The 27,267-nt window shown below is 44.1% G+C and overlaps 3 protein-coding genes across 4 annotated transcripts; all 3 read right to left on the bottom strand.

Moving 5' to 3' along the window:
* Window positions 1–259: 259 nt before the first annotated feature.
* On the bottom strand, window positions 260–2,622 carry LOC103654437 (NC domain-containing protein-related). Its single transcript, NM_001323539.1, has 2 exons — window positions 2,353–2,622; window positions 260–1,248 (listed from the first exon to the last, which is right to left on the bottom strand). The coding sequence occupies exons 1-2, from the start codon at window positions 2,444–2,446 to the stop codon at window positions 488–490; spliced, it is 855 nt and encodes a 284-aa protein (NP_001310468.1). The 5' UTR covers window positions 2,447–2,622; the 3' UTR covers window positions 260–487.
* Window positions 2,623–6,461: 3,839 nt separating this feature from the next.
* LOC100285950 (TTN10) lies at window positions 6,462–11,807 on the bottom strand. 2 transcript variants are annotated; one of them, NM_001413920.1, is made up of 7 exons: window positions 11,693–11,807; window positions 11,251–11,336; window positions 11,094–11,165; window positions 10,634–10,737; window positions 10,143–10,235; window positions 6,962–7,101; window positions 6,462–6,876 (listed from the first exon to the last, which is right to left on the bottom strand). In NM_001413920.1, the coding sequence occupies exons 2-7, from the start codon at window positions 11,293–11,295 to the stop codon at window positions 6,761–6,763; spliced, it is 570 nt and encodes a 189-aa protein (NP_001400849.1). In that variant the 5' UTR covers window positions 11,296–11,336; window positions 11,693–11,807; the 3' UTR covers window positions 6,462–6,760. The 2 variants fall into 2 exon arrangements, with proteins under 2 accessions (NP_001400849.1, NP_001152311.2); NM_001158839.2 differs by having other exon boundaries at window positions 11,596–11,807.
* Window positions 11,808–22,178: 10,371 nt separating this feature from the next.
* LOC100283078 (uncharacterized) lies at window positions 22,179–25,165 on the bottom strand. The gene is made up of 2 exons (NM_001155980.2): window positions 24,732–25,165; window positions 22,179–23,712 (listed from the first exon to the last, which is right to left on the bottom strand). Exons 1-2 carry the CDS (start codon window positions 25,104–25,106, stop codon window positions 22,288–22,290), a joined length of 1,800 nt encoding a protein of 599 aa, NP_001149452.2. The 5' UTR covers window positions 25,107–25,165; the 3' UTR covers window positions 22,179–22,287.
* Window positions 25,166–27,267: the final 2,102 nt, after the last annotated feature.

A 27,267-nucleotide genomic window follows, 5' to 3' on the forward strand; every position in this document is an offset into this window, starting at 1 on the left:
ATTAGTTTTATAATCCGACTACATTTAATACCCGGAACGGAGTTCAAACATTCGATGGGACAACGGGTGTAACCAAACACCCCCTGAATACCGACAAGACAAGGTTATATAGTCATACTTTCATACTGACTGACTGACAGTACCACCAAACCACCACTGAGGAGTCGATCTAGAATAATTCAGAAATGGACCAAATGTCGTGGACCTCATGCATGCCTTCGCATTCTATTGTGGAACAGTACGAGACATACAGCTCAGCTCAATTAACAACTGTGTTCTCAACTATCTTGTTGCAGTAATGAAGAATGTATGTAGGAGTAACTGAAACTCTTAGAATGATACAGAGTACGTACAAAGAACAACGAACAATATCGATCGGGGCATCGGGCAAGAACGCTAGGACATATATCTATCTATATCGGGCTTATTAATTTCTATGCAGTAACTAAAGACGAAGAAATCAAATCTATTTGCAACCGCACGCCAATCAAACGCAGGTCTCCCGTTTCCGCTTGAGCGGAAGCAAGCTCTTGGCCGCCGCCGGCGCCTCCTCCTGCTGCTGCTTCTTCTTCTTCTCCTGAGCCCTGGCGCGGCGCCAGCCGAGGTGCGCCGACAGGTCCTTCACCTCCACCTTCACCACGTCCGTCCTCACCCCGATGTCGGTGACGTACCTGCCGGCGCAGTACACGCCCGCGGTGACGGCGGCCATGCCGAGCGGGCCGGCGGCCACGAGCTTGAACGGGGTGGAGAAGAGCGCGGCCAGCGGCACGCCGAGGGCGGCCGCGGCCTGCCCGCTCCTCCCGATCCCGACCCCGCCGCCAGCCGCGGCGGCGGGGAGGAGCAGGAGCCCCGTCTTGCAGTAGAGCGCGAAGTCCTCGCAGTTGTTCTCGAACACGTCGTAGTCGCCGAAGCCGTGCCGGAGGAGGTGCATGGCGCGGCGCACGGCGGCGTCGCCCGGGTCGGCGCGCGCCGTGGTGGACGTGCCCCCGCGGACCTTGGCCAGGAACGCCGCGGCCGGCACGCCGTACTCGAACCGGTGCAGCGCGCCGCCGCCGAGGAAGCAGTCCACGCAGGTCAGCACCACGCCGCTGTCGGGGAGCTGGAAGCCGCAGTCCGGGAAGGTGGGGCACTCGTCCGAGCCCCGCGAGAGGAGGAGGCTGGACACGGCGATGGCCGAGTCCAGACCCGCGCCGCCCGCCTCCCTCTTCCGCGTGAAGTGCACCACCTTGCTGCCGCCGACGTAAATCCCTGGGTCATGGATGGATCCATATCATCCATGCAATGCAACACCTGGCGCGTCAGATAAGAACATGGCACGCTACCTTATCCTATCACCTTCCAAATAGGCCCTAATGAATACATTCGTCATGGCTTAATTACTCAAGCTGTAATGACCATGCATGTTGAGATACAAAGTTGGATTGGATCTCAAACGACGAATGAAACGATTACAGATCGACATTATTATTGCCAAATCAGAAGATTTACTGGCAAGATCGTGACAAAAGGTGTAAGAGAAAACACTGTCCATCCATGCGGAGAAGTGCTATCCATGCTACCACTCCCACATGCGTGCTAGCCGGCATGCCATTCCCCACACATATGTCATGCAGTGGTGATCTGGGTGTGTAGGGAGGAAGGACGTCCATAACGTGCGGGCACAAAATGTCGGTGCCTGTAGCAGCGCGCGTAGAGTGACATGATGTGGAAGAGATGCATCTTTTACGCGCTTTGGGATGCACTGCGGTTTTAATTCGGCTACTGCTACGACTTCTACAGTAATTTTGTTTTTATAACTGCAGCCGCTGGCTGTCATTAGGCCAGTGCTGTAGCTGATAAGGAGATGCAAAGCAAAAGGTGAGGAATGCATGCATGTGCATATCTTTGCTGGTCACCGGATCTAGTGACGACGAGCTGACCAAGTTAGTAAAGACGGCGGCGGTAAGGATTCTTTGGTAAACAAAATGGGTTTCTAATTGATATCTGATCCCGTGAGGAAGTTCATTGTCAGTACTCTACTCTGATGAACAAGCAGCGGTTGCAGAAATGTCCAAAGTCCAAGCAATTTCATACAACGAAAACGAAATAAGAAAGGGCAGAGCTATGACTATGAGCTGGCGAGAGAGGTGACCACGGGCAGCGTGGTTTCTGTCCGGACGCCGGCTGGATGGGCACAGCATTATTACTCCGGCGTCAAGAGCATTTGCAATGCTCTTGGATTCACAGGTGCAATGGCCACTGCACAGGTTAAAAGCAAGAGAATGGACAACTCCAGGGCCGGATTGGGAAGCCGAGGAGGAGGAGATCGGGGCGGGAGGGATACTGAAGACCAGAGCGGCTAGTGCGCCGTACCGTGGTGGGAATAGGTGTAGCCGGCGCGCCAGGTGTAGATGTGGTCGCCGGGCTCCATCTCCGACCGCTCCACCCGCTGAGACAGCAGCCCCATCGTCGTCGTCGTCGTCCTCCTCTCCCCTAGCTCAGGCGGTCAGGCCTGGGTCTTCCCAGCCGGCTTCTTCTTCGTCCTGCTGGCCTGGGCACAGAGACCGGCGAGCGGGGGAGAGCTTTACCCTGCAGCGCCGTGTTGCGCTGTCAAATGACATGGAAGCGGAGGCGCGACGCGAGTGAGGAGGTGAAGCGAGGGTGTCGTGGTCCGGTCAGTCGCGAGGGCCTGCCCTTATATGGCCATTTGGCACTAACACGATGGATCAGCCCAGACACGACACGAAACAACACGGTCCAGGCACGATCCGGCCCAGCTAGTATAGTGCCAGTGTCTGGCACGGCACGACTATAGTGTCATATCTGGGCCACCATCTCGACCCGTAGTGCTGGCACGAGCAAGACACGATTACATTTTTATTTAAAATAATAGTTTACATATATTAAGTATAAGAATTCAACATATAACACAATAAAACTGTAGCCGCACTGGCTAGATGGATGTGTTTAAGTGTTTTATACAGTTGTGAGTTTGTTCCCCACAACTACATATTTTTTTGCTAAATTATACAATATAATTAGATGGGTCATATTGCCACCGGACCCAGCACGACTAGCAGGCTGACGGGACGTACCTGGGCCGCGGTAGCGGCACGTCGGCCCATCTGGCACGGCACGCTTCGCTAGCCAGGCCTGACGGGCCGTGCTGACCACGGGTCATGCCGGCCCGTTTTGCCATCTATACCTGCCCTGCATGCGGGTGCGCCACTGATGGAGCCGCTGTTCCGGCCTTTTGATGAGGCTGTTCGCGGCAGTTCGTGTGAAATAAGGAATTAATACTGTATTATCTACAGTTTACAGAGTAAATTTAAAATATAAAATATGATATGGAATATAATAGGATAGTTGCTGGAGACAACCTAATTGATCTTGGTGGAGACATCAGCTATTCTCACACTCGGTTTTGGAAGGCAAAACGAATGCGAACCATGTACGTGTCAAGATCAGAAACTCACATACACAGGAATTACATAGTTATACATCATCACACATTATTCAAAATAATAGCGGAAATAGTACTTTATTACATCAAGATATCTAAGACATCCACAGAGTTATTAACTAAACATAGTCATTATCATAATCAAAGTACGAATACGAAACATAGAAAGATAAGGGATTCACAGGCATCTAACTCGGGTTTGCCACTAAACATGACTAGAACTCATCGAAGTTTTCAAACTCCTTAAAATCTTCCATGTTACCATCATCTTCTCCTGAGCATTGGTGACAATGGGGACAACCTGGGGTTGGGTGGTTTTTATAGCAAGGGTGGTATATCTCACCCTTAGCAGAGCAAGCACTATGCCCCGACCCCATTGACGGCCCTACGACAAAGCCAACTACACCTCAAGTTCATCTAATTAATCAGCTAATAGCGTCCTATTCCACTCTCATGGTTGTACTGTTATCCCGGGTGGTCTCTCAACGAAAAAGTCCTTACGGAAAGGTACTCAAGAAATAGTCTGAGTCCCCTAAATTATCACAAGTTCTTCATCATAATCAAGATAACATCATCATATCACTCTATGATATAGGTTTGGGTGGTTTTCCTGAGCATTGGGTGGTTTTCCTGAGCATAAATGTTCTCATCATATTCGTTGATTAAAGTAAAGCAATAGCATAAAGCTAACCATATTAACCCAAAAGGTAATCAAGGACAAGGTAAATACAAAGCTAGTCAATCCTTAGGTTTTAATTATGTAATGCAGGATAGTGAATTATAAAGTAAATAGGACATAATGGGTCAGAGGACACTTGCCTTCACAAGGTTGTTGTTCAGGGAAATCTACTCTAACACACTTAGAAACCTCGTGCTGCTCGTTGTCTACGCAAAGCAATCATTCATTCAACATATTTGGGAAATGATAAAAGAACAGTACACCAAACATGTGCAACCAAGTGAACACAAGTTCAATTGAAAAGTATAAACACAAAAGTGAAATCTAGGTTCTAGGGTAAACTAATAAACCTAGAGGTTTGTGGTTCTCCAGTTGCTGTTTATCTCAGTGGATCACATAACTTAACTTCATTTATCTAAATGAATTACTAAAGTTATTCTAGGGGTGGGATCATATATTTCCTGAGATTATTAATCACTTAATTATCATTAGTGTTCTTTTTATATTTTCCTTTTAAATAATAAACCATTACGTTAAATGCACCTATAGCCTAGACATAAAATTAAGACATGCATATAGTGAAAGATAATAATTTAAACAAATAGAGAATAATTTTGTGAACATTTTGCAATTTGAACCACCCAATTTGGAGTTTATATGCAAACGAAGGTCCCAAATATTGTATTTAATTTTGGAACAAAATTTAAAAACTAAAATCTAATTTTGGAGTACCGTAGCTATATTTTTTAAGGATATTCCAAAAAAATTATATCTTTTTCAGATGAAAATGACTTTTATATAAAAATTATAGCTCTCGGCGAGATCTACAACTTTCTAGTTTTGAGTTTTTCTAATTTAAAATCGCTAAGATGGTTAAAAAATAAATAAATTTTCGATAGTATATTAATCGTGTTTGTCGCCTTGTAAAAATCACATCTTTCTTATATGCTATCAAATAGAAATACTTTATATATGAAAGTTGTACTGCCTTCGTTCACAAATATATGACACTATTGACTTTTTCGAAAACTTTGACCACTCGTCTTATTTAGAATATTTATTAAAAAGTAAAATTTTAAGTCAAACGTAGACTACCTTAAGTGATAAAACAAACTACAACAAAATAAATGATAACTCATGATTTTTTTAATACGACGAGTGGTCAAAGTTGTTTTTAAAAAGTCAATAATGTCATATATTTATGAACGGATGGAGTAGCACTCAACGAGATCTATAACTTTCTGGTTTCGAGTTTTTCAATTTGAGGTATTTAAGACACTTGAAAAAAATAATCATTAAAACTCTGATTTCGGTTCTTGCACAACGGTTTTGCATTTTTCAATTTTTTTGAGTATCTTAACGACCTCGACTAAAAAAAACCCTTAAAACTAAAAGTTGTATACTTCGTCGAATGCTACAATTTTTATATAAGTATATCTCCATTTGGTAGCATACAAAAAAGATATGGTTTTTCTAAGGCGACAAGCGGTTATCCACGGTTAGATTAATATACTGCTCAAATCTTTTTTAACGACTTTAAATTAAGAAATTCAAAACTAGAAAGTTGTGGATTTTATCGAGGGCTACAATTTCGTATTAAAAGTATCTTCATTTGATAGCATATAAGAAATATATGACTTTTCCAAGGCCACAAGCGCTTGCACGCGAATACTATAGTGCTGAAAATTTATTTGATTTTTGGACCATCGTAGGGACCTCACATTAAAAAAAACTCAAAACTAGAAAGTTATAGATCTTATCGAGAGCTAGAATTTTCATATAAAAATCATCTTCATCCGAAATTTTGGCACAATTTTTGAAATATCCTAAAATATGTAGCTATAGTGCCCTAAAATTAGATTTTTGTTTTTTTAAATTTTGTGCCAAAATTATCTACGGTATTTGGGACCTGGATGACACCCCCTGTCAAGTTTAGGGACCTGCAGACCTGCAGTGATTACGTGAATGTTTAGGAACCTCTATCAAGTTTAGGGATCCATAAATATTACTTTTAAAGTCCAGAGACCTTGACTCGAGCCAACTTTTGTAAACAGATAGTGCAGTTCGCGTCGATCATCATGACGATGGATGGACATGGACTGGTTCAGGTTCACAACACCCACACATCTTGATCGTGTCGTGTGGGCCTGCGGCAGATGGGGTCACCTGACGACAAAGCAGAGATGATGGCCGGCCGGGGTTGGCTCTTGGGCTTGGCTGTCGTCGTCGCGCCTTCGTCCCCGATCGCTCATCGCCTGTCTACCTGCCTGCTTCGTTCTGTTTCTCCACATTTATACTGTTTTTGGTTGATGCTGATTTGTTGCGAGACAAAAACACGCTGATTTGAGCTGATAAGCTCAAGGAAACAGAAATTTTGAGAACATGTGAAATTTAAGACAGGATATCATGATTCAAACTCATTCAAGATACCCTGCTGAAAATCATGACACCTGCTCCAAACAGGATATCATGATTTAAGACGGTGTTCATTTTCCTTACAAAGGACGGACTGATCAGAGCTGCTGTACACAAGTGCACAATGTACAGCAGATCATAGTACATCCAGATTTAATCTGCCATTCACTTTTCTCTTTGCTCACGGTGCTAGCAAATCAAAGCAGCGCACATCACCTTAAAACTCATTCAGGCAGCTTTGTCTTCCTCTTCCGGCCAAGAATGGAAGCCTTTTGCAGTCTCATCCCACCTGCTCGCCATTTCTTGAAACCAGTCATCGATTCTCTGGCAGATTCAAACACTACACACACACAGAGACAAAAAAAAAGTTCGGCTGTTGTGGACACATGCCTGATGATGAATACCATAGGGAGATGTTTTCATACCCCGAGTTTCTTCTTTTGTAAGGCGTGGAACGAACTTGGGCACTGTCATCATGGAAGAACTGTGGGACTTACTTAGAACCTCTTTGTACCTACTGGTGAATGCATATCGCAAGAACAGGCCAATGCTCTTGTCACTCACCCTGTAAATGTGAAAACACATGAAAGAAATATCATCAGGCCCTTTTTAAAAAAATTGAGAGCCTGACTAACAAATCTCCTGAACCATAAAGAGGAGCTGATGTCCCAATTGAAATGGTTCATTGAGGGAATGAAATACTAATCTTCAAGTAATACAACCAAAAACTTATAATATACAGGAACATGACTTCACGCGCATTTTTAAGTCTTAGTCCATGGCTTCAATATTCCATAACAGTATAAACATCCATAAAAAAACACAAAGGACACCAAGGTCTGCCAGATTATGACAATATCATTAACACGTGTGTAAACAGCTGCGCTATGTCATGGGGAAGGGGAATACCAAAAATAGCTTGAAACCAAGACTGCCAGAAATATTTACGCAGTATATATGAGCAACATGGAATAAGTCAGCAAGTTACTAGTTAAAACATGTGGCCTCAAGGAATGTGTCAATTATGATGAAATTCTGCATCATGGCAACTCAGCGATGGACCAGTGGTATCAGTCATAGAATTGGTAGTGGACTAGTTTCCACCATATATAGAACTGAAAGTTGACTGTACAGATTGAAGAAAGAGTGGTAACGACGATAAAATCAGCAATGAACTATTCTCCATCATATAGAATTGAATTGAATTGACAATAAAGTATCTCTGAATGGAAAACTCAGCAGATTGCTAGACAACCGAGATAGATATTCCCATATAAATTAATTGCTTTCCAGGATGAAAGGATCATGATTTTGTAAGAAAATACAAGTGAAAACATGTCATTTTGGGGAATAGATTGATCTCATCATTGAAACAATCAAACATTGTGGGGGGAAAACAAAACTCTAGTACTATAATATTTCTACTAGTATAGTAGTCAAAGAGTAATACGTCGAGTTAAGGCTTGCTTTTCTTTTACCTTAATTTGCCCCCACAAATTGTTGGTCAATATGACTACATAGTCTACCCAAAAAAGTAAACTAACAATCACAACCTTACAGCATTGGATGGCAAGACATACTGTCGAAATAAGAATGGGATGGTGGCATCCATGTCAGCTAGAGAGGCACTTATGCAGATACACGAGTATCATCACAATCAAGAGGAGATAAATAGATTGGTGCGTTTAATAAGATAAAGGATTAAATTTGCTTGGTGGTTAGATGTCTCAACCTATATAAAGGCTATCCAGTGTGCTAGATATTCCATGGTGAAAGGACCTTGGTTTTGTAAGAAACACAAGCTGTCCTTTTGTGGGAATAGATTGATCTTATCATTGAAACAGTCCACCATTATGGGGCAAAAATAACAAAACTCTAGTACAATCATATTTCTACTAGTATAGTCGTCAAATAAACATGACAAGAAGACTAAGAATAACTCAATCAGAAGGGATGATCTATCCATCCCTGACGCACTCTCAGACTGTGACCATGGTTGGCATCTAGACTCGACAGGATGATCCTAAAGCACAAAACTGCCAACATCTGCAGTTACCTTAACCTGTTTATATCAATGTTCATCATATGATAGTTTGATAGGCATAAAGAAGCTGTGTTACACAGATACTCCTGAATTATTGCACCCATGTAAGATTCCGAGTGGTCTTTGGCATGTGCTCAAAAAACTTACTGATACGGAGACCCACACCCGAGTTGCACAGTGACACCCACACCATGCAGCACTGACCACAATACTTTATCGCTCTCACATTTCTATATTAGCATAGAAGATGTAGAAGGAATGCCTCAGTAAGGATAACCTATTACTTTTTTAACGCAAATGGATGACCTATTACTCGTTGGAGACAAACAGAAGCTTGCACAGACTAGGTACGCTCAGATGATAGTGAGCCTGAACTACAATATATCAATGTTTATCACACGACAGTTGGTTGGCATAGAGACAGAATGTGTTGAGTAGACAAGAAAGAAATCAATGTGACTGGCAAAAAACCATTTGCATTTCAAACCTAGTCAGATGATAACAACTTAGGGCTTGTTAGGCTTTTAGCTTAATTTGCCCGAACCAACTGTTGGTCAATATGATTTGTAGGCCTACCCTAAAAGCAAATTAACAATCACAATCCGACAGCGTTGGATGACAAAGCAATAATCACATGATGTTGGCAGCCATGTCAGCTACAGTGGCACAAATGCAGACACTGTTAGTTGTAATCCCTGCACATCAAAAGCTAGCGTTGAGTCAGTCTTAGTTGTTGTCTCCTGTTTTGCTTTCTGTTAGTCATATCAGGAGAACAGGCGTGTGGAGTTAGTGGGCTACTGGTGCTAGTGTTAATGGTCAGTTGATCAGATCCCCCCCTTTGTTTCTAGGCTGCACTACTCGGCTAATGCCTAGACTAGGCTTCTGTACATACACCATTGCTCAGCCTCAAAGCCACTTCCTTTGCTGGTACACTCTCCAGTTCCCATCATTGCCATATCAGTTTTTTCTTTGTTTCCTTAATAAAGGAGATGTCATGGGCTTTTAGTTTGGGGTTAGGAAAGAAAAAATATAAACAACACAATTGAGAGCTATTTAAGCCATCAAGCTATTCTGAACAAATTAACATAGAATAAAAGCAATAATTTTATGTGACAACTGACAAGAGCACAGCTACTTGAACTTTAAACATTTGAATATGATTTTAAGAATTCCAAAGGAATTTATAAATGAACCCTGTTCTGCTGATGGTCGTAAGAACATTAAGAAATAAAGACACTGAGAGCAAAGATACTGAAAACATGTTTGTTCAGAGTCATGGACTACCAATTTAACAACACCCAAACTGATGATGAAAGGTGACAATTCAATTGTACTCACGTATCAGAAACAATTCAATTGTAAGCTTGACTCAGGGAAAATAAAGCATTCAATATTTCAAAAAGATTTGGATAAAACGAGAACCATGAAATATATGATGATATCCATGACTAAAGTAGCAGGGAAACTTGCAAACGAACAATCTTGAATCCTAGCTCATAAAAGTACAGGCAGTGAACCTTCAATTCAATGATATGCATGACTAAAGTGGTGAGGGAACTTACAAAGGAACAATCTTGCATCCTAGCTCATAAAAGTACGGGCAACGAACCCTCAAATCCACACAGGCCGCATCAGCTTGGATCTCCTTCCAAGTTCTGCAGTATATATGATATGGAGATAACAGAATACAGATTTGTTAGGAGAATAATACTGCAGAATCTGTATTTCACGCTTTAGTTCATAGTCAGAACCAAAACCCAAGCCATGCAGCAAAAGTCAAATTCTGGAGAACCGTTTGAATAGATTCATGTCTTTAATAAGTTCTATCATCAAGTTATAAGAGAAAGATCTGCAAAATGCTACTATTTACTATGAAAAGCTACAGTAGGCCACAATGGTGTCAAAAAGATCAGATCCTTTTATTAAGTTGTTGATAGGGAATTCCATATATGTTTTTCCAAATAAGAATACTCCTTGCTCTCCCATGCTTTGCTGTTGATCCAAGAATTTCTGTGTATGGTGTAATGCAATAACAAACACTGAAAAAAACTACTTCTGTGTGAAGCATGGAGGTGGGTTTATTGACACAGCTTGTTCCAGAGACAGCAGCCCATGCGCAAGCCAAAATGGGAGGTCCACCTTGGCGCCCTTCTCTACCTGGATATAAAAAAGAAACTCAGATCCTCTTTTATACAAGCGAAACATCCCTATTAGCAATTTTAGTAGAAAGAGTAAAGTTCATCCACAATGCAAAACTTCCAATTCGCACTTTCCCAGTTGGGGTTCGTGACAGATATTGCAGCCTGAACGATAAGAATTAAGAAAAAGTGCAGTGACACTAATCAGTTTAAGCAAGTCAAGGACTGCATAAGAAGCCTCTCGGCGAACTACTGTTCACGAACTGCATAAATCGCATTCAGTAAGTATGAGGACATAAGAAGAATTTTCCAACATGTGTACACAGGTCTAGCAATAGAAGCATTGGCACACCAAATTCACGGGCAGACACTTACACAGTTACTTTCAGCACCAGGATCTAGCAGGCCAACACCATTTGCAGTTACTTGGAAAACAACTGAAATAGGCTGCAGGCAGAGCCAAAACATATACTCAGCACATATACACAAGCAACAAGCACGAGAGGAGATGAAAGCCTGTATCTAGAATTACCTCATCCTCCATGAGGATGTCATCGATGTCATAGTAACCCGGCATCCGAGCAAGAGAACAGGATCACAACTGCTTACCCAATATCCCTAATTGTACAGCAGCAATTTGTGTCTTGTCAATGAGTAAGAAGAACATAAAGGCGTCGCCTAAGCGTCGACGCTTAGGCGGTAAGGCGCCGGAAAAAACCAAGGCGTCCAACGACCCGCCTTAAGTTATGCGTAAGGCGTCGCCCTATCGCCTCAGGCGGCGGTAAGGCGCTCATTAGGCGACGCATTAAGGGGATTAGGGCAGAGGAGGCCGGAGCGGCGGGGAAGGCCAAAGGGGCGGCTGTATCTGGGCGCTCACCCGCAGGCCTTCCCCGTGGCGCGTCGGCGGCGGTCCCGGCGGAGGAGGCTGGAGCGGCGGGGAATGCCGAAGGGGGCGGGTGGATCTGGACGCTCACCCGCAGGCTTCCGCGCGGCGCGTCGTCGGCGGTCCCGACGGAGGAGGCCGGAGCGGCAGGGAAGGGGCTGCGGCCGGAGGGGAAGGGCGAAGGGGCAGGGATTCGGATGTTAAATATTTTTTTTTTTTGTCTTTCTTTCTTGAATAATTGTATCTATGGTTGTACGAAATGCTCGTATGCTCGTGGCTGGTTGGCTCATTCAGTTCATAGTCAATTTGAATCGACTCGTTTGAATTTTTTTCAAGAGCTGTGCTGACATTCTAGCTCGATTCGTTAACGAGTTAGCTTAGTTCGTTAATGAGCCAGCTCACGAGCTAAATGGGGTACCACATTCCAGCAAAACAAAACTATATGCATAGCATTTACAGAATAATTGATGAACATGTTATATATATGTGAGGTGTTTGTAGCCTATAAGCTAAACTAATAATTAATAAAATATGTTTATGTGTTAAATTGGTCTATGCAAATATAATTATGGGTTAAACTGATAAATAATGTATGTGATTGTGAATTGATGAGTGATGAGTTGTGCAAATTTGGTGTTACATTAACGTGGTTTGTGTTCTTAAAATAGTTGTAAATTAACTAAAAAATAATTATTATGTATATATTATTTTTTTCTGCTCTAGCTCGTGAGCTAAACGAGCCAACTCGAGCTCGTAAACAAGCCGAGCCGAGTTGGCTCGTTATCCAGCCCTAATTGTATTTATACCACTAAAAGATTACAACTTTATATATATATATTATTGGCTCCACATATCATTGACTCATATGGACCCCATATATAAGTAAGATTGATGAGTATCACAAATACCCTCATGTATTTCAATCATGGCTAATATAGCATTACTTGGGCCCAAGCATTTAAGCAGGACGTCGTTGACCGTTCGGCGGTAGAGTTCATCACTCATTAAAACATACTTGAAAGTTGTACGTCGAACGTTCCTATCCGTCTTAATACTAGGATTTCGTAGGTAATTAATTATAGTTGTCCCCAATTAATTGCATCGGCTTCATTATCAGCCGAATCAATTAGGAGAACTTTCCTGACAACGTCGGACGGTCTGGAGCCCATACCCTGACAGTCCGAACCTGCGGCGGATGGTCCGTGCTAGCAGCCCGGACGATCCGCAACCTAGGAATCTAGCGCGGCACCGGTTATCAGATTTTCGGTGTTGTGAAATTTCCCTCGCTTTATCCGATAACCAGATGCATCTTGCGCTAAATTGTTAGCTCTGAAATTCTCAGCCCTACATATGTGTCGAATGTTGAATTCATCAAAAGAATGAATTATGTCCCAACATTTTTCAAGGTAACTATTCAGAGTACCATCTAAGCATTGATACTCCTCTAATATCTGTTGGACGGCCAGCTGAGAATCACCAAATGTCTTTACATGTTTTACTCCCATACAATTTAGAAGCTCCAAGCTAAATAAGAGGGCCTCATATTCGGCTTGATTGTTAGTGTACCAAGTTTTTAATCGGGAAGAGAAGTCGAACGAGGCGCTACTTGGCGAAACAAACATGACGTCAATTCCTTGTCCTTCATTGCAAACCGATCCATCAAAATACAAAGTCCAGGGAGTAATAGTGAGATATGATATGTCTAGTTTACGAGTATCGTCAATCTGATGTTCTACAATAAAATCTGCTATGACCTGGCTTTCATAGATTTTAATGATTCATGGGCCAAGTCATATTCTATAAGTGCATAAGCCCATTTACCAATTCTACCACTCATGATCGGGTTTTGCAACATGTACTTGATTACATCGGTTTGACTAGAAACGGTGCAATGACTACATAATAAATAACACCTACACTTGGTGTATGCATAAAACAGGCATAAGCATAACTTATCGATGAAAGTGTAACTTGTTTCGGCGTCCACCAGCCTCCGACTTAGGAGGTTACCACATGCTCCTTCTCTTCGGTCTCTTGTGTCAGAACAACTCTAATAACTTTATCTTTGGGTACAATGTACAACCTAAATAGCACTACTATTTATGGTGCCTTTAACACGGGAGTCGAAGACAAATATTTTCTAATAAGATCAAATGTTTCTTGTTGTTCTGCCCCCAGGTGAATTCGGCATCATTTTTAAGCCGAATGATAAGAGTGAAGGCATCAATATCCTCGGCTAGGTTAGAAATAAACCTCCGTAAATAGTTACCTTATCGAGGAACTTCTGCATCTCAAGCATACAAGTTGGAGCTCCCACATTCCGAATGGACTAAATTCGGTTGGGATCTATCTCTATACTATGTTCATGAATGATAAATCCTAAGAACTTACCAGCCGACACTCCAAAAGCACATTTACGTGAGTTCATTTTAAGACTGTACCGATGCATTTTATCAAAGGCTTTGCATGAATCAGTTATATAAGAACTAAACTCAGTCGATTTGACTACAATATCATCGATGTAAACTTCTACAGTGTTTCCCAACAACTCGTGAAAGATTAAATTCATAGCTCTCTCATAAGTAGCACCACCATTTTTTAGACCATATGTCATGACAACCCACTCAAATAAACTAATGAAGCCCGGACATATAAAGGTCATTTTAGACGCATCTTCTTCGACCATAAAGATTAGATTATATCCGACATTATCATCAAGAAAGCTAATCATTCTATTTCTTGATGCATTATTAATCAACATGTCGGCTATAGGCATAGGATATTCATATTTAGGAGTTGCTCTTTTTAAATTGCAGAAACCAATACACACTCTGAGCTTACCTGATTCTTTCTTCTCCACCGGTACAATATTGGAGACCCATTCTGCGTATCTGCAATGTCTAATAAAAATAGTTTCTAACAACCGGTGGATTTCGTTCTCTATCCGTGGGAGTAAGTCTAGACGAAATGATCTTGGTTTCTACTTGAAAGGCCTGAAACCATATTTAATAGGCAGCCGATGTTCTACTTTTTCTTGGCTTAATCCTGGCATCTCAGTGTAATTTCAAGCAAAGCAATCAGAATATTCTTTTAATAGGCCGATCATTTCATCTCTAGGATCGGCCTCCAGGGTCTTGTTTTGTAATACCCAACTTGTAAATAATAAGAGAAGGTTGATCTTCTTACATGTAATGTCTCCCAATTATTAGAACATGTGAATAACCATATTTAAAGTGAATAATTAACTAATGACACCTAAAATAATCCATGCATCATGTTGGATTTATTTGTTTGTGCATTTAATACTAGCAATATTAATAGAAATATATTAATGTCCAAATTGGGATTTAACCTAATTTACAATTTAGAAGTTGGAAATAACATAGAAAGGGAAAGAGAAAAATACTACACAATACAAAATAAATATATAAATAAATAAATTCATTCCATACTGGTATGTCAAATTGTACATTTAGTCTGAGTACAAAATTCACCATAAAGTTTGAATTCAAAATTTGGAATCTAAAAATGAAAAGAAAAAGAAACAGAAAAGAAAAATAATAAATAAAAAGTGATTCCAGCCGCGCTTGGGCTGAATCCGGTCAACTGGCCCAGTTAGTGTGGCTTCCGCGTGGCCCAGCTACCTCGACCCATCCACGCTGAACATGTCGCTGACTGGTGGGGCTCTCAGGGCAGTCACTGCGGGCCGGCGCGGAGACTCACCTGTGCCTATGACGTGTTGGGGCCACCTGTCATCCCGCTCGACCGTAACCAGCCACGCGCTTCGGTCGGGTTGTTGTAGATCGGCTCCTCTCCTATTCTCCCCTCTCTGCTCTACATAGTGGCCCCGCTGCCCAGCCTGGGACCCCTAGAAGTTGGTCGTCTGCGCTTCACCGAAAAACGTGTTGTCGCAGGGAGGGAGGGAGACCGTGAGGGAGGGACTTGGATCGCCGCCGGTGACTCTCGGTGGTTTCAGATTTCCGTCCTCGGGGTGTGACCAAGGAGGTGCGCCTACGCCTGGGGAAGTCGTCCGCGTCGGCAATTGGGAGAGAAGACCAACATAGCGGAGTGGATTGCTCGTCGCACGGCGCATCTCCTCCGTCGTGGAGCCGTGCCTCGTCGTCACCTCGGATCTCTGCACCGGAATCACAGGTGAGATGTCCCTCGTGTTGTTCACGTTACCCTCACCTGCGTATAGCACATCTCCCCTTTGGATTTTGCGCACTAGGTCGGTAGTTGACCTTGCTCCACCGCCGTTTGGTGGGCGCCGCTGCCAGAGTCGACTGGGGAAAGCCAAGTTGGACAGGGTACGTTGATCGCGCGATCTGCGGTCCAGATTAGCTGATGAGTACCGGTTCGGGACGACGTAGTGAGGGTCGTCCTATTTGGATCGGTCGGACAAGAGGTGGTTCTAGAGTATTTAAATCCGTGCGTAGACGAGCAAGTGACCGGGGACCCAGGTGTTTAGCAGGTGGAAATTGCTGAGCAGGAGCTTGTTGAAGGCAAGTTGTGCCCTTGGTCACTTCTATTTACCCAATAATGTTCCTGTTAATCATTATGATCTACATAGGTTAATTTTGATGGGACCCAATAGGTCACCCCAGTTTGACTATCGTTATACCTTGTTTACCACTGAACTTTTGGGTAGTACCTGCTATTGCTTTATATGGTAATACACATTATTCATGATCATGCTTTTATTATCAATTTGTTATTTACTGTTCATGACAAGATCATTATGTTAATTGGAACATGGAGCGACCACCCGGGAAAACAGTGCTACAACAAAGGTGGTATGGGACGCCCTTGGCTGACTAATTAGGAAAGCTAGTGGAGGACTACCTTGCCCGAAAGGGGCAAGGGCAGTAGGGGAGTGGTCGGTATAGGGAGGTTCTCGGGTTGATTTTGTTGCGATGGCTTTTCAGACGGGGGATTCCTATGTTGCGCTCCCTAGAACTGTAGCGGGTTTTCTGAAACTAGTGGAACTTTGTAAAGGCCTCGTAGTGTTACTCTGCCTCACTTTCTTGGTAGAGGTGTATGGGATTCATGACCCCTTGGCAGATGGGTAACATGACTTGTGGGTAAAGATGTGCAACCTCTGTAGAGTGTAAAACTGGTATATCAGTTGTGCTCATAATCATGAGCGGCTCAGACCCTCACATGAGTAATGTATGGAATTAAATTTAATTGGTCCTTTGCATCGCATAGTGGTTTATTATTAATTTTGATCTATTATTACTCTTGTTTGGTTTATACTTACATTTAGTAATTGCTAATAAAATTTGACCAACTTATTAAAAGCAATGCTCAGCTTTAACCATTATTTGTTGATCAACCTTACACTTCACATGAACTCCTACCTTTGGTGAGTCCATGCATATTATTCCCCACAACTTGTTGAGTTATGATCTTTTGTGAGCTCACTCTTGCGTTATATAAACCCCCACAGGAGAAGAACAGGTGGTTCATGAGGAAGTCTACAATGAGGAGTACAAGTTGATCTAGGTGGCGTCTTCCAGTCAGCCTTATGGCGCCAAGGAATAATATTTAGTTCGCTTTTTTGTTATCCTCTATTTTTGTAAGATACTTCTGCTATGTAATAATGATATTTATGACATTTATCTCTATACACTTTGTCATTATATGTGATGTTCTTCTTTGACGCACATATGAGACGCACCCGGCTTTACCGTTTAAATCCGGGTGTGACATGTTTACAAAAGTCGGCCTCGGAGTTTTACCATCTTCTATGTCGATCTCCTCCAAAGGATCGACTGATGTAAACCCTTGTCCTAACTTGTCGAGATCCCTAAGTTTCTCTATCATGCCTCCCTCAGAGGAATTAGGTACTCTCTGCGCAGCTGCGGACCGTAAAAGTGTGTTGGCGCCGATCCTGGCGTCAATCACTGTGATGAGAATCGACAGTGGTGCTCTCTACGAAGGCGCAGACGGTCCACGACCTGACGCAGGGGCTAGGGTCCTGCCTGACGAGCCTGACCGTCAGCGTGTGGCGGTCAGACGTCCGCGCGTGCGTAGGGGCGATGAAGTTTGCCAACGACGCCTGAATCTCGCTCCCAGGAGGAACCCCGTTGGGGAGGAGAGATCCTAGGCCACCTAAGATGCCTCTAATCGACGTAAAGCCGAAGAGAGGTGAAGATTTAGAGAGAGGAATCTAATTTATTGTCTACTCCTAGGGCAAAATGTTAATAACTAGATGTATATTGATTGATTGTTGGGATCTCAATCGGTCATAGCCCTTCATATATATAAAGGGGAGGTCTGGACCCATTACAAGTCAGTTCCCGAGTTAATCTCGTAGATTTAGCTAACAAATCCCGCAAGAAACTCGGAATCCTAACTGATTCTGCGCGCACGGACCATCCACGCCACCACCGCGAATCGTCCGGCCTCCGGGCCGGACCGTCCGCTCGGTCAACGTGGTGCTCAACACCCACATCCACAACCATATAGCCAACAAAATACACATGTCTTTGTATTTCATACTTTATACTCAAACATAATGGAAATTGTAACAACCTACGAGCACCTAACTAGTCCTCTCTAGGGGGGTGTTTGGTTTCTAGGGAATAATTTTTAGTCCCTTCATTTTTTATTCTAGTCCCTAAATTGCTAAATATAGAAACTAAAACTCTATTTTAGTTTCTGTATTTTACAATTTATGGACCAAAATAAAATAAATTAGATAGACTAAAATTAGTCTCTAGAAACCAAACAAACCTAAATGGACGCATGCCCTAAACCCGACTCTCCTCGCCCGTTAATGCCACCATAGGTGTGTCATGCGTGTATAATATATTAGCCAGTTGCCTGTGCTTTGCTATGGTTGTTATATACTCCTTCCGTCTCATAATATAAGGTGTAACCACTTTTTGTTTTGTCCCATAATATAAGACAAGATCTCTCTATGCATACATACATCGATGCAGTGGTATAAAGAGAATTAAATATATTCCTTGGTCTTTGAATCAGATGTGGTTATACCTTATATACTTAGACGGAGGGAGTATCATATAAATAAGCATTGAGATATTTATTGAAATATAATTATTATTTATTTCTAAACACTAAGGTGCATGTGGACTGCTGGTTAGCCCTAAATTTTTGAAGCAAGGGCGTGGATTCGACTGCTCCCTCTGCATTATTTTTTGTGCGGTGTGGTAGGTGGGCCCAGAGTGTCAGCGCTGAGGGGGTGAAGCCGTGGTATCACTAGGTTCTTAATAAAGTAGTATAGATATAGGTAGACCATGTTTACATGGACTAGTTGTTTAAACATATGTCTCCTTTATGTACCTAAATAAAATGCTAACGACCACAACGGCTGTCTCCTTTATGGTAGTGACATTTCCTATATTTGAAAGCAGGTCAGAAACGGCGCTCCCTAGCCTATCCACGTCAGCGTCTAAAATTTCAGCTGTCGGATCGCGCATCAACGTCCGACAAATCTGCCTACCCATCTTCGTTCTGCGATGCTCGCGAAGGTTCTGGACCGGAGAAGGCCCCCCTCCACCTCCCCGCCAGGAGCTCCGTTAGCTCCCATCACGGACCACGGTGCCAGCAACTCCACCACCCCGCCAGGAGCTCCGCCCCCCTCCTGTCGACGGATCTCCAACGCAGCCATGAGCTCCCCCCTCCCGCTGGCGGATCCCCCACCCTGCCAGGAGCTCCCCCCTCCCGCCGGCGGATCCCTCTCGGCTGCCGGGGTGGCACTATCCATGGTGAAGAGGCCAAGAGGGTGTCGACCGCGATCGCTACAACGACGACGATGGAGCAGCTTGACGCTCCCAACAGATGCGAGTCATTCTCCTCCTCCCTACGTCCTTTCCCCCTCCACGACTCCATAACCGTGCCGGCTCCGGCCGAATCTAAAGGTGTCGAGATCCCCAATCCTTCCCCTCCTCTCCCCCTCTCCACGACACCGCAACTGTGCTCACATCGCCATCCCCTCCCCTCCCTTGTCTCTTCGCCAGGAATCCCATCCCCGCCCCCAATGCCGCTGTTCTGCTCGCATTGGCCGAATCTGGGAATGAGGAACCCACGGTTCCACGACCTCCTCTCCGTGGAAGCCTAAAAGGCATCACCCCATAAGCGAGAGGAAGAAGACACATTCCTATGTGTTCTCTCAGTCTGTCTGCTGCTGTCTAGAAACATCATGTAATGAGGCTGGGGAACGATCCCACGGAGTGCTCCCGTGTCAGTCGCCTTGGTTCGGCAGAGGCCAGCCACCGTGGCGCCTGGTCCACAGCAGCAGCCACCATGGCTCGCTAGGGCTAGGCCGACCTAGATGAGATGTAGTGAGCTGATGGGAGAGATGGGCGAGCAAGAATTGGTACGGTAACCGGGAGCCAATCTTGATTTATTCCTTATGTCATGAATCCCTTTTATTTACACCCACAGCACCCATGTCCTCCGCCTCGTGCCTCGTCCATCCCGCTCCAAGGTTCCGGGTTTGGCTCCTGCCTCTCCCCTCCTCCATCGCCGTGAGGCCGTTGCTTGGCTTCAGGCCTCGGTGTGGGGCTCCAGCGAAGGTACATCTATCTGTTCACTCGATTGTAGCTGTTTGCGCAAACTAAATCTTCATTCAATAGTACATAATTTGCTCTCTTTTGTTGCTTGGATTTGTTGAATTTTGCATTTCGCTGGTTAAATCTGGGCTTCAGACATCCATTTTTGTTGCGTGTGTTGTCTGATTACAGGTTGGCGTTCGGAATTGGAGTGATCAGTGTATCCAGTTTGTTATAGGAACTACAATGTTGCTTATCAACTGACTATGCTATATGCTTAGTCGACCGCTACTCATGGTCTTTTTTTGGTCTTGGAATAATCCGGAGCGTCTTTTCTCTTTCCTTTGAGCTTATAGGGATGGGCATTGTGGCACGTCTCATGCTTCAGAAATGGTTAGGATGGGCCAACAACATCTGACGAAGGTGATGACTTCAAGTGTGTTGCTTAATCACAGAGCTCTGGTGGTGCAGAGGTGAAAAAGGAAGAGGTGAGTAGCTTAAACGGGGAGCAGGAGCAGAATTTGAAGGACGACGATTGGTTCCTGCAACTGCAGAAGGCAAGTCTGATTTGCTTGAATTGTTTGTAATTTGTACTCCAGTAAATTTGGACATGGAATGTGCTACTTGGATGGGGGTGCTTGAGAGAAAAAGTGACGTGTCATTATTTAGGATACATTAAAGCTAAAACTACTGCATAACTGGATTGTCAACTTATATTTGTCTTTATTGTCTGATAATTTAATGTAAGAAACTGGAATGAAAACTATTGGTCATAATTATAAAACAGCTATAGAATATGTTACAACTGTTTTCATATGGCAATTTGCATGCTTTGTTAAATTTGTAACTATTAATCAGGACATATTACAAAATTGTATGTGTTTGTATATTAGCACTGATAGCAGCATTTGGTCACCCAACACAAAAGTTGTTTGCTGTTCTAATTAATTAACTGACCAAACATAGGATAGGGAGCGCCGTTTTTTAGTTGCTTTCATATATAGGAAATTATCATTATTTAGCTAATATTTACTAACTACTGCCTAGCAGAGTGGATAGTAGGTTGTGGTGTAACTGGTTTTCAGATCCATAACTAATGGATTAATTAATAAGTGGAGAGTAATGTTCCTGTGAGCCCCCGTTATTTGGGTAGATAGTAAGATAATGGGGATTTAGAAACAATCTAAAGTTTATTCCCATATGTTATCTAGACCTATTTATATCCATAGAGCTAAAGTTTAGCAGATTGCTACATCCTCATTATTAGTTTGGAGCCAAACATGTCCTAATTGTATAATTTAAATGTTTATATGAGTAACCAATTTGTTTTAGCTTTGCTATTTTACAAGTGTTAGGATGCTTAACTATTTCATACTTGCTTTGTAGGAATGTTAGATGCCGACAATATCTTGCTCTACCAGAAGGTACCAGCTCCAAATCAAAAACCAAAATTTAGGGAAAAAATACGAACCGCAACCTTATCCGTCATCTTTAGTAATTCATGTGTTTATCTTATTTACACCAAGAACTATGCTGGAGGCTATAAAACTATGAATGCTATTTGTGACATGTAAATAATACTAGCTTGTACATGCATCTAAATGCATATAAGAAACACAATGCACCTTTTGTTGGCATCCCATGTAAATTAAAAATTAAATCCAAACATTGCAAAATTACAAAACACACAACACTACGCGTATAGGCGCGCGCAAGACACTAGTTAGTAATAGGAGACACATCAGGAAGAGCCGCAGCACATGGAAGCAATTCTTCCCTAACGATGTGGATGAAGCTATAACATGAGAGCCTGTCATGTTTGGTCTCGAAATTTGAAAACATATCAGCGAAATGGACGAGCACGGAGCACGCGATAGATCTGCGTTCAGTTCCGGAAAATCTGGAAAATACTATGCTTTCTCGGTTTCGGTTTCACGCACGCGACAACCTGCGTTCGGTCTCGATTTGAGATGACGGCTGACAAAAACTGATGCTTTAGAGTGTGAGTTGATTTGAAATAAATGTAAAGATTTTTTCAAAAAATAAGACCATGAAAACTGATATTTTAATATTATAGAGACAGAGACCAGGACGTAGTATAACGAAGTGGATATTCAAGATAGATAGATAGATAGAGAACAAGAGAATCCCTTAATTGGTGACGTCATGGAGTGACGGTGGTCATCATCTTGTGCACGTTGGCGCGCACCTCCTGGTCTCTTCGCGTCATCTCCCTGATGTGACGGTCGGTAAAGGGCGGCGGCAGCGTGCAGGGCTGGTAGTCGGCGATGTACCTCTCCCTGGACTGCATCATGAAGTCGAACTCCCTCCTGTTGCTGTGGTGCGCAGCGGGGCAGGCGACGGTCTCGGCGCACAGCTCTACGGCGTTCTCCGGCACGGTGGGCTTGTAGCGGAGCAGGCCGGCGTACTGGGTGAGCAGGTGCAGCATGTAGTCGTAGACGTAGTCCATGCTGAGCTGGTGGCGCGCGAAGCCGCTGCCTTCCTCCGCCATCCGGCGCGCCTGCTCCGGGTGCGCGTTGCCCCAGTCGTGGACGGCGAAGTTGATGTCGGCGCACTTGCGGGCTCCGGGGTCGATGGGCCAGTAGTGCCTGCCGGCGACGAGGCCCCGGGAGAAGAAGTCCTTGAAGGGCGTGGCGATGAGCAGCACCGGCGAGTCGCAGGCGAGGATGTACTTGAGGCTGACCGACCAGGACCGGCCACGCACGTAGATCTTGTAGCGGTAGCGGCACTGCTTGGCCAGGTTGGAGTCCCGGAAGCCGTCCCGGATGGCGGCGCCCCAGTCCTGCCAGAACACGCGCGTGCCGCCGGACGACGAGGAGTCGTTGCAGCGGCGGAGGTCGGCGCGCTCGGCGGACACGGTGGGGTTGCCCTTCCAGTACGCGTACGGCTCCCGGTCCGCCCACGGCAGGCGACCCATCTCGGCGGCCATCTCCTCCAGCAGCGGCGCCCAGGGACGGATGTTGACCTCGGGCCAGCCCCAGAAGGACCAGTCCGGGAACACGATGTCCACCGTGGAGTCGTCCTTGCAGTAGCGGAACAGCGGCGGCGCGGACGACTCCTCCGACGGCTTGACCTTGACCTCGGGCATGTCCTCGCAGTTGAACATGAGGTCCAGGTCCGGGACGCGTCCGGGGTAGCGCGCCAGCAGCTGCGCGATGCCCCACTGCGTGAAGGTGTCACGCGTCTGGAACACGCGGTGGTACGTCTCCACGTACGCGCGGCCGTCCACGACCACCAGCCGGAACGCCGCCCGGTGGCGCCCCCGCTCCACCGCCTCGCGCGTGATCCCCGTCTCGCGCCACGGCGACAGGTCGGAGTGGATGAAGCGGAAGTAATCCGGGCACTGAGGAGGGGGTTGTTTATTCTTGGACGATGATGACTTGGTGCCTGCTGGTGGCGATGACGATGATGGCGACGGAGAGGGGGGTGATGTTGCGGTTTGACGACGGGGACATGCCGAGCCGTTGCCGCCGCAGCTGAAGGGTATGGGCACGAGGTCGGCTGCGGGTGAAGGGACGTGGTGAGGAGGCCATTGATGCTGCCTCAAGCCGCCGCCGCGCAGAAACGACTGCAACGAACACATAAAACGGTTATTTAGAAAAATTAAACTAGAACGTGTTGTACGTAATTTAAGAACGGATCGGAGAGGATTAATATCTGTTAATAGCTAGTAAATTAAAATATTAATGTCCCTGTCATGTGTACATGTAATTAACAGATGGAAGGCTAGGGATGGACGAGCGGACAGCCAAGTCAAGGGATCGATGGGAATGGAGTCAAAACCATGGAATTTTGTCGAAAAGTCTAGTTTCTCTGCACTACGCTGCTAGTTTATTATTTGGACTTTGAACTTGGATGACGTCGTCGACCAGCCACTTTCTTGCTCTGGATACACCTTTCTCGTTAGTTATTTGTGATTATATATATATATATATATATATAATTAGTTAAATACCTGAATTTAAAATAAGCTAGAAATATGGCGCGTATCCCGTGAGACGCTTTTCTCGTGATACATATATACGTGCATATTATTACGCGTGACGGAAGAACTCAAGCAAGCAGAGATCGATGGAATTGGAACTGTCAAGTAAACTGATATGATGCTGGATGCATGACTCGTGTATTAGTTGTTAATTTGTTTCTTCTACTCCTACTACAGTATGTAAGCATATATATATATATGATGTAGTTTAATTTGTCGTCGACGTCGTTAATTAAGCTTTTTTATTTTCTTTTGAGAAAAAAAAGTAGTACTAGCTGCATGCATGATGCGTGGCGCGCTGACTTGCGTATGCGTTGGCCGCCCGAGCTTTAATTTAGCTAGCAGCTGAGGTCTATTAACTTGATTTCGCTCAGCGCCGTACCATATAATTAACGAAAATAATCATGCATGCATGCATGCATGCATGCTTTCTGATCGATTCGACCTGCTTGCATGCACGTAGTACGTGTTTTATACGGTAAGAATTATGTGTGGATTATTTAGAGTTACTAGCAGCTATATCTAGCACAATTATGATCGATCGATGGAATAATTGGAATTATGTGTTATATACGGTAAGAATCTTGTGCATTAATATATACCGATGCATAGTCGAGGTGGATCCAGCGACGACGACTGGTGTTGGCGCCGCCGCCGCCGCCGACGACGAGGAGCAAGACCAGCACGAGGAGACCGGCGATGACCAGGCCAACACCTCTGGTGGGCACCAGCAGCTTCTGCGCCCGCCGCAGCCTCCACCACGCCGGCACCCGCCGCTCCGCTGATGACGATGCTTCCGCCGTCTTGGTCGACGTCCTAATTGTTCTTGTGTGCTGCTCATCCTGCAGATCCTCCTCATCGTCACCGTCATCCTCATCCATCAGCTGCTCCGGATCATGCTCGCCGCCGTCCTTTCTCTGTTGCTGGGGCCACGGCGACGGCACCAACGCCGCCCTCTCCTCCTGCAAGCTCTTCATGGATAGACGATGATGGATGGATGGAGTGGAGTACGTGGTGGAGAGGAGCGAGGCCCCTGGCTATTCTAATAGAGAGTCATGAACGAATAGGTTGCTATGCTAGCTAGTCTTTCAACCAAACGGGCGAAGCAGGGCACGGCACCCGCACCGCAGATTCCACACACCCGGCCCCACCCCGTTCTTCTTCTTCTTCTTTTTTTTTTGACCAAACAAGTATGGGCGTGGCCCACATGAATACGACCTACAACGCATATACGTATGTAGATATGAATTCCGTATTGGCTAAAAATGCTAATATGGATACTTGCATTCGGTTTTAATATAGATATCAAATGGATTATGGATGTATCCGAATTCGATTTCTAGTATTTTCTCTATACAAATCCACGTTCGTGTTTGACAAAACCGTTAAATATTTGGTACTATCCGTATTAAAAAGAAAAATAATTATAGTAATCTCATATTACTAGTGACATATACTGATACATTTAATTAATATTAAAGAGACTAATTGTAAATACATTACATTGTTAGGAATTTTAGAGTCCAAGATACCAATATACCTCATATATAAAAAAAATTAGAATCCAAAATATATATATGTGTCTTCACTTGCTTGGGTATTTTACTTGTCATATGTGCTAATTGCTCATCATCTTGTTTGCTATTGGAGTCATCTCTCAAGTTTCATAGTGTATGGTCATGTTGGCATGAGGGACATACATATGTGTTCTTTGATATGTTGGTGATCTATTTATTGATGGGGCTAATGTTGTAGTGAGCTGATTGTTGTGCATATAAAGTTATTGTACTGTTGGACATCGCGTGGTTGTCTGATCTAAAGCTTATGTGCTTATTTTGGTTCATGCACACATGGTGTTCAGTGAAAAAGCTTGTGACAACTTAGCTTGTTGTTTTGGGTCTGCTTACGCTACGCACTGACCCTCACATTAGTCACTTGTATTTGATAGCTAAAGGATATAAAAAACAAGGCAAAAAAAGTTATAAAACCATAAACTTCTCCCTTCAATTAACCCTTTTTTCGAAGTTTAGTTGAAGAGAGAAGACGAAGAGTGAAGATGTATGGACATTAACAAGGGTGAAATATAAATGATAAAAAGCAAGACATGTTACTCATCTGAATGTTCACATACATATTATTTCATTCCTTACAATATATCAAATGATTACAAACATATCTTCGGCTTTACACGAATGAGAGCTCGAAGGTAACTTCGAAGACTAGGCGAAACAATGCTATGGGCTCTCGAGAGATAAATTTATGCATGGCATTGTTTCTCTATTTATAGGGGAGAGATAAATTACAAGTATGTTCACGAACTTTACGCACATAGTTCACAAGTATTACAGGGGCAATGTCGTCTTTCCTCTTTCTCCTTTCGTACTGAACAAGTCTTCTAAGTCTTCCTCTTCTTTGCTTCGTACACGAATTCCTTCAGCGTCGAAGTTGTCTGCTTCGGTACGCACCTTCGCTATGCTTATACACAGGCGAAGTTCCATGGTTTTTCCTTTCGGGTTCGCTAGTTGTTTCTGATGAAGGTTGGCTTCATCAATTCTATAATCTGTGTAATGACATGTTATGTGTAACAACTTTAAGGAGAGAAAGCAACAAGCTTAAAATCTATAATCTGCTTTAAGAACTTTTATGACATGTGTTAGAGAAATAAGCATTTTCAATTTTAATTTAATCCAGAAAATCACAGTGATGTATGTGATGACATGTATGTGCACATGTGTATCACTACTCACATAAGCAGTAAACAACAATAAAATATGCACAAATACAAAGAACAATTTGAACCCTGCGAAGGGACCGATGCTCAAGGCATCAGTGGCTCCATTCACACGAGACATCTCGTGTGTATATTTGATGTAGTCGTACGCAGTCGATGCATGCAGATGTACACAGTACAGTCCCTCAAACGGCGTCGGCGACGATGAACTTGATAAGCGCTGGACGAGCAGACGAAGCGAGCAGTCACGAGTACGCTCCCCAAAAACCTGATCGCCCCCACACCCGTACAAGTGTCTCTCTGTGGACATCGATTTTGGAGGCCTGCTCTCCCACACTGTCTGTGCTCGCAGAAGGTGGGACGGGGATGGGTTGTACGCAACGCGTCTGAGCATGTCGTGTGTTCTC

This window comes from Zea mays, chromosome 4 (assembly GCF_902167145.1).
Source record: "Zea mays cultivar B73 chromosome 4, Zm-B73-REFERENCE-NAM-5.0, whole genome shotgun sequence".
Lineage (NCBI taxonomy): Eukaryota > Viridiplantae > Streptophyta > Magnoliopsida > Poales > Poaceae > Zea > Zea mays.

What these genes read in the sequence shown, in the direction of transcription:
- LOC100285950 (NM_001413920.1), bottom strand. Translation starts at nt 11,295, where the DNA reads ATGCCGGGTTACTATGACATCGATGACATCCTCATGGAGGATGAG. An exon ending in ACATCCTCATGGAGGATGAG is followed by an intron (nt 11,166 to 11,250) that starts GTAATTCTAGAT and finishes CTCTGCCTGCAG; the next exon opens with CCTATTTCAGTTGTTTTCCA. An exon ending in CTGGTGCTGAAAGTAACTGT is followed by an intron (nt 10,738 to 11,093) that starts GTAAGTGTCTGC and finishes TTTTATATCCAG; the next exon opens with GTAGAGAAGGGCGCCAAGGT.
- LOC100283078 (NM_001155980.2), bottom strand. Translation starts at nt 25,106, where the DNA reads ATGAAGAGCTTGCAGGAGGAGAGGGCGGCGTTGGTGCCGTCGCCGTGG. An exon ending in TCCACCTCGACTATGCATCG is followed by an intron (nt 23,713 to 24,731) that starts GTATATATTAAT and finishes TGTTCGTTGCAG; the next exon opens with TCGTTTCTGCGCGGCGGCGG.
- LOC103654437 (NM_001323539.1), bottom strand. Translation starts at nt 2,446, where the DNA reads ATGGGGCTGCTGTCTCAGCGGGTGGAGCGGTCGGAGATGGAGCCCGGC. An exon ending in CTACACCTATTCCCACCACG is followed by an intron (nt 1,249 to 2,352) that starts GTACGGCGCACT and finishes TCCATGACCCAG; the next exon opens with GGATTTACGTCGGCGGCAGC.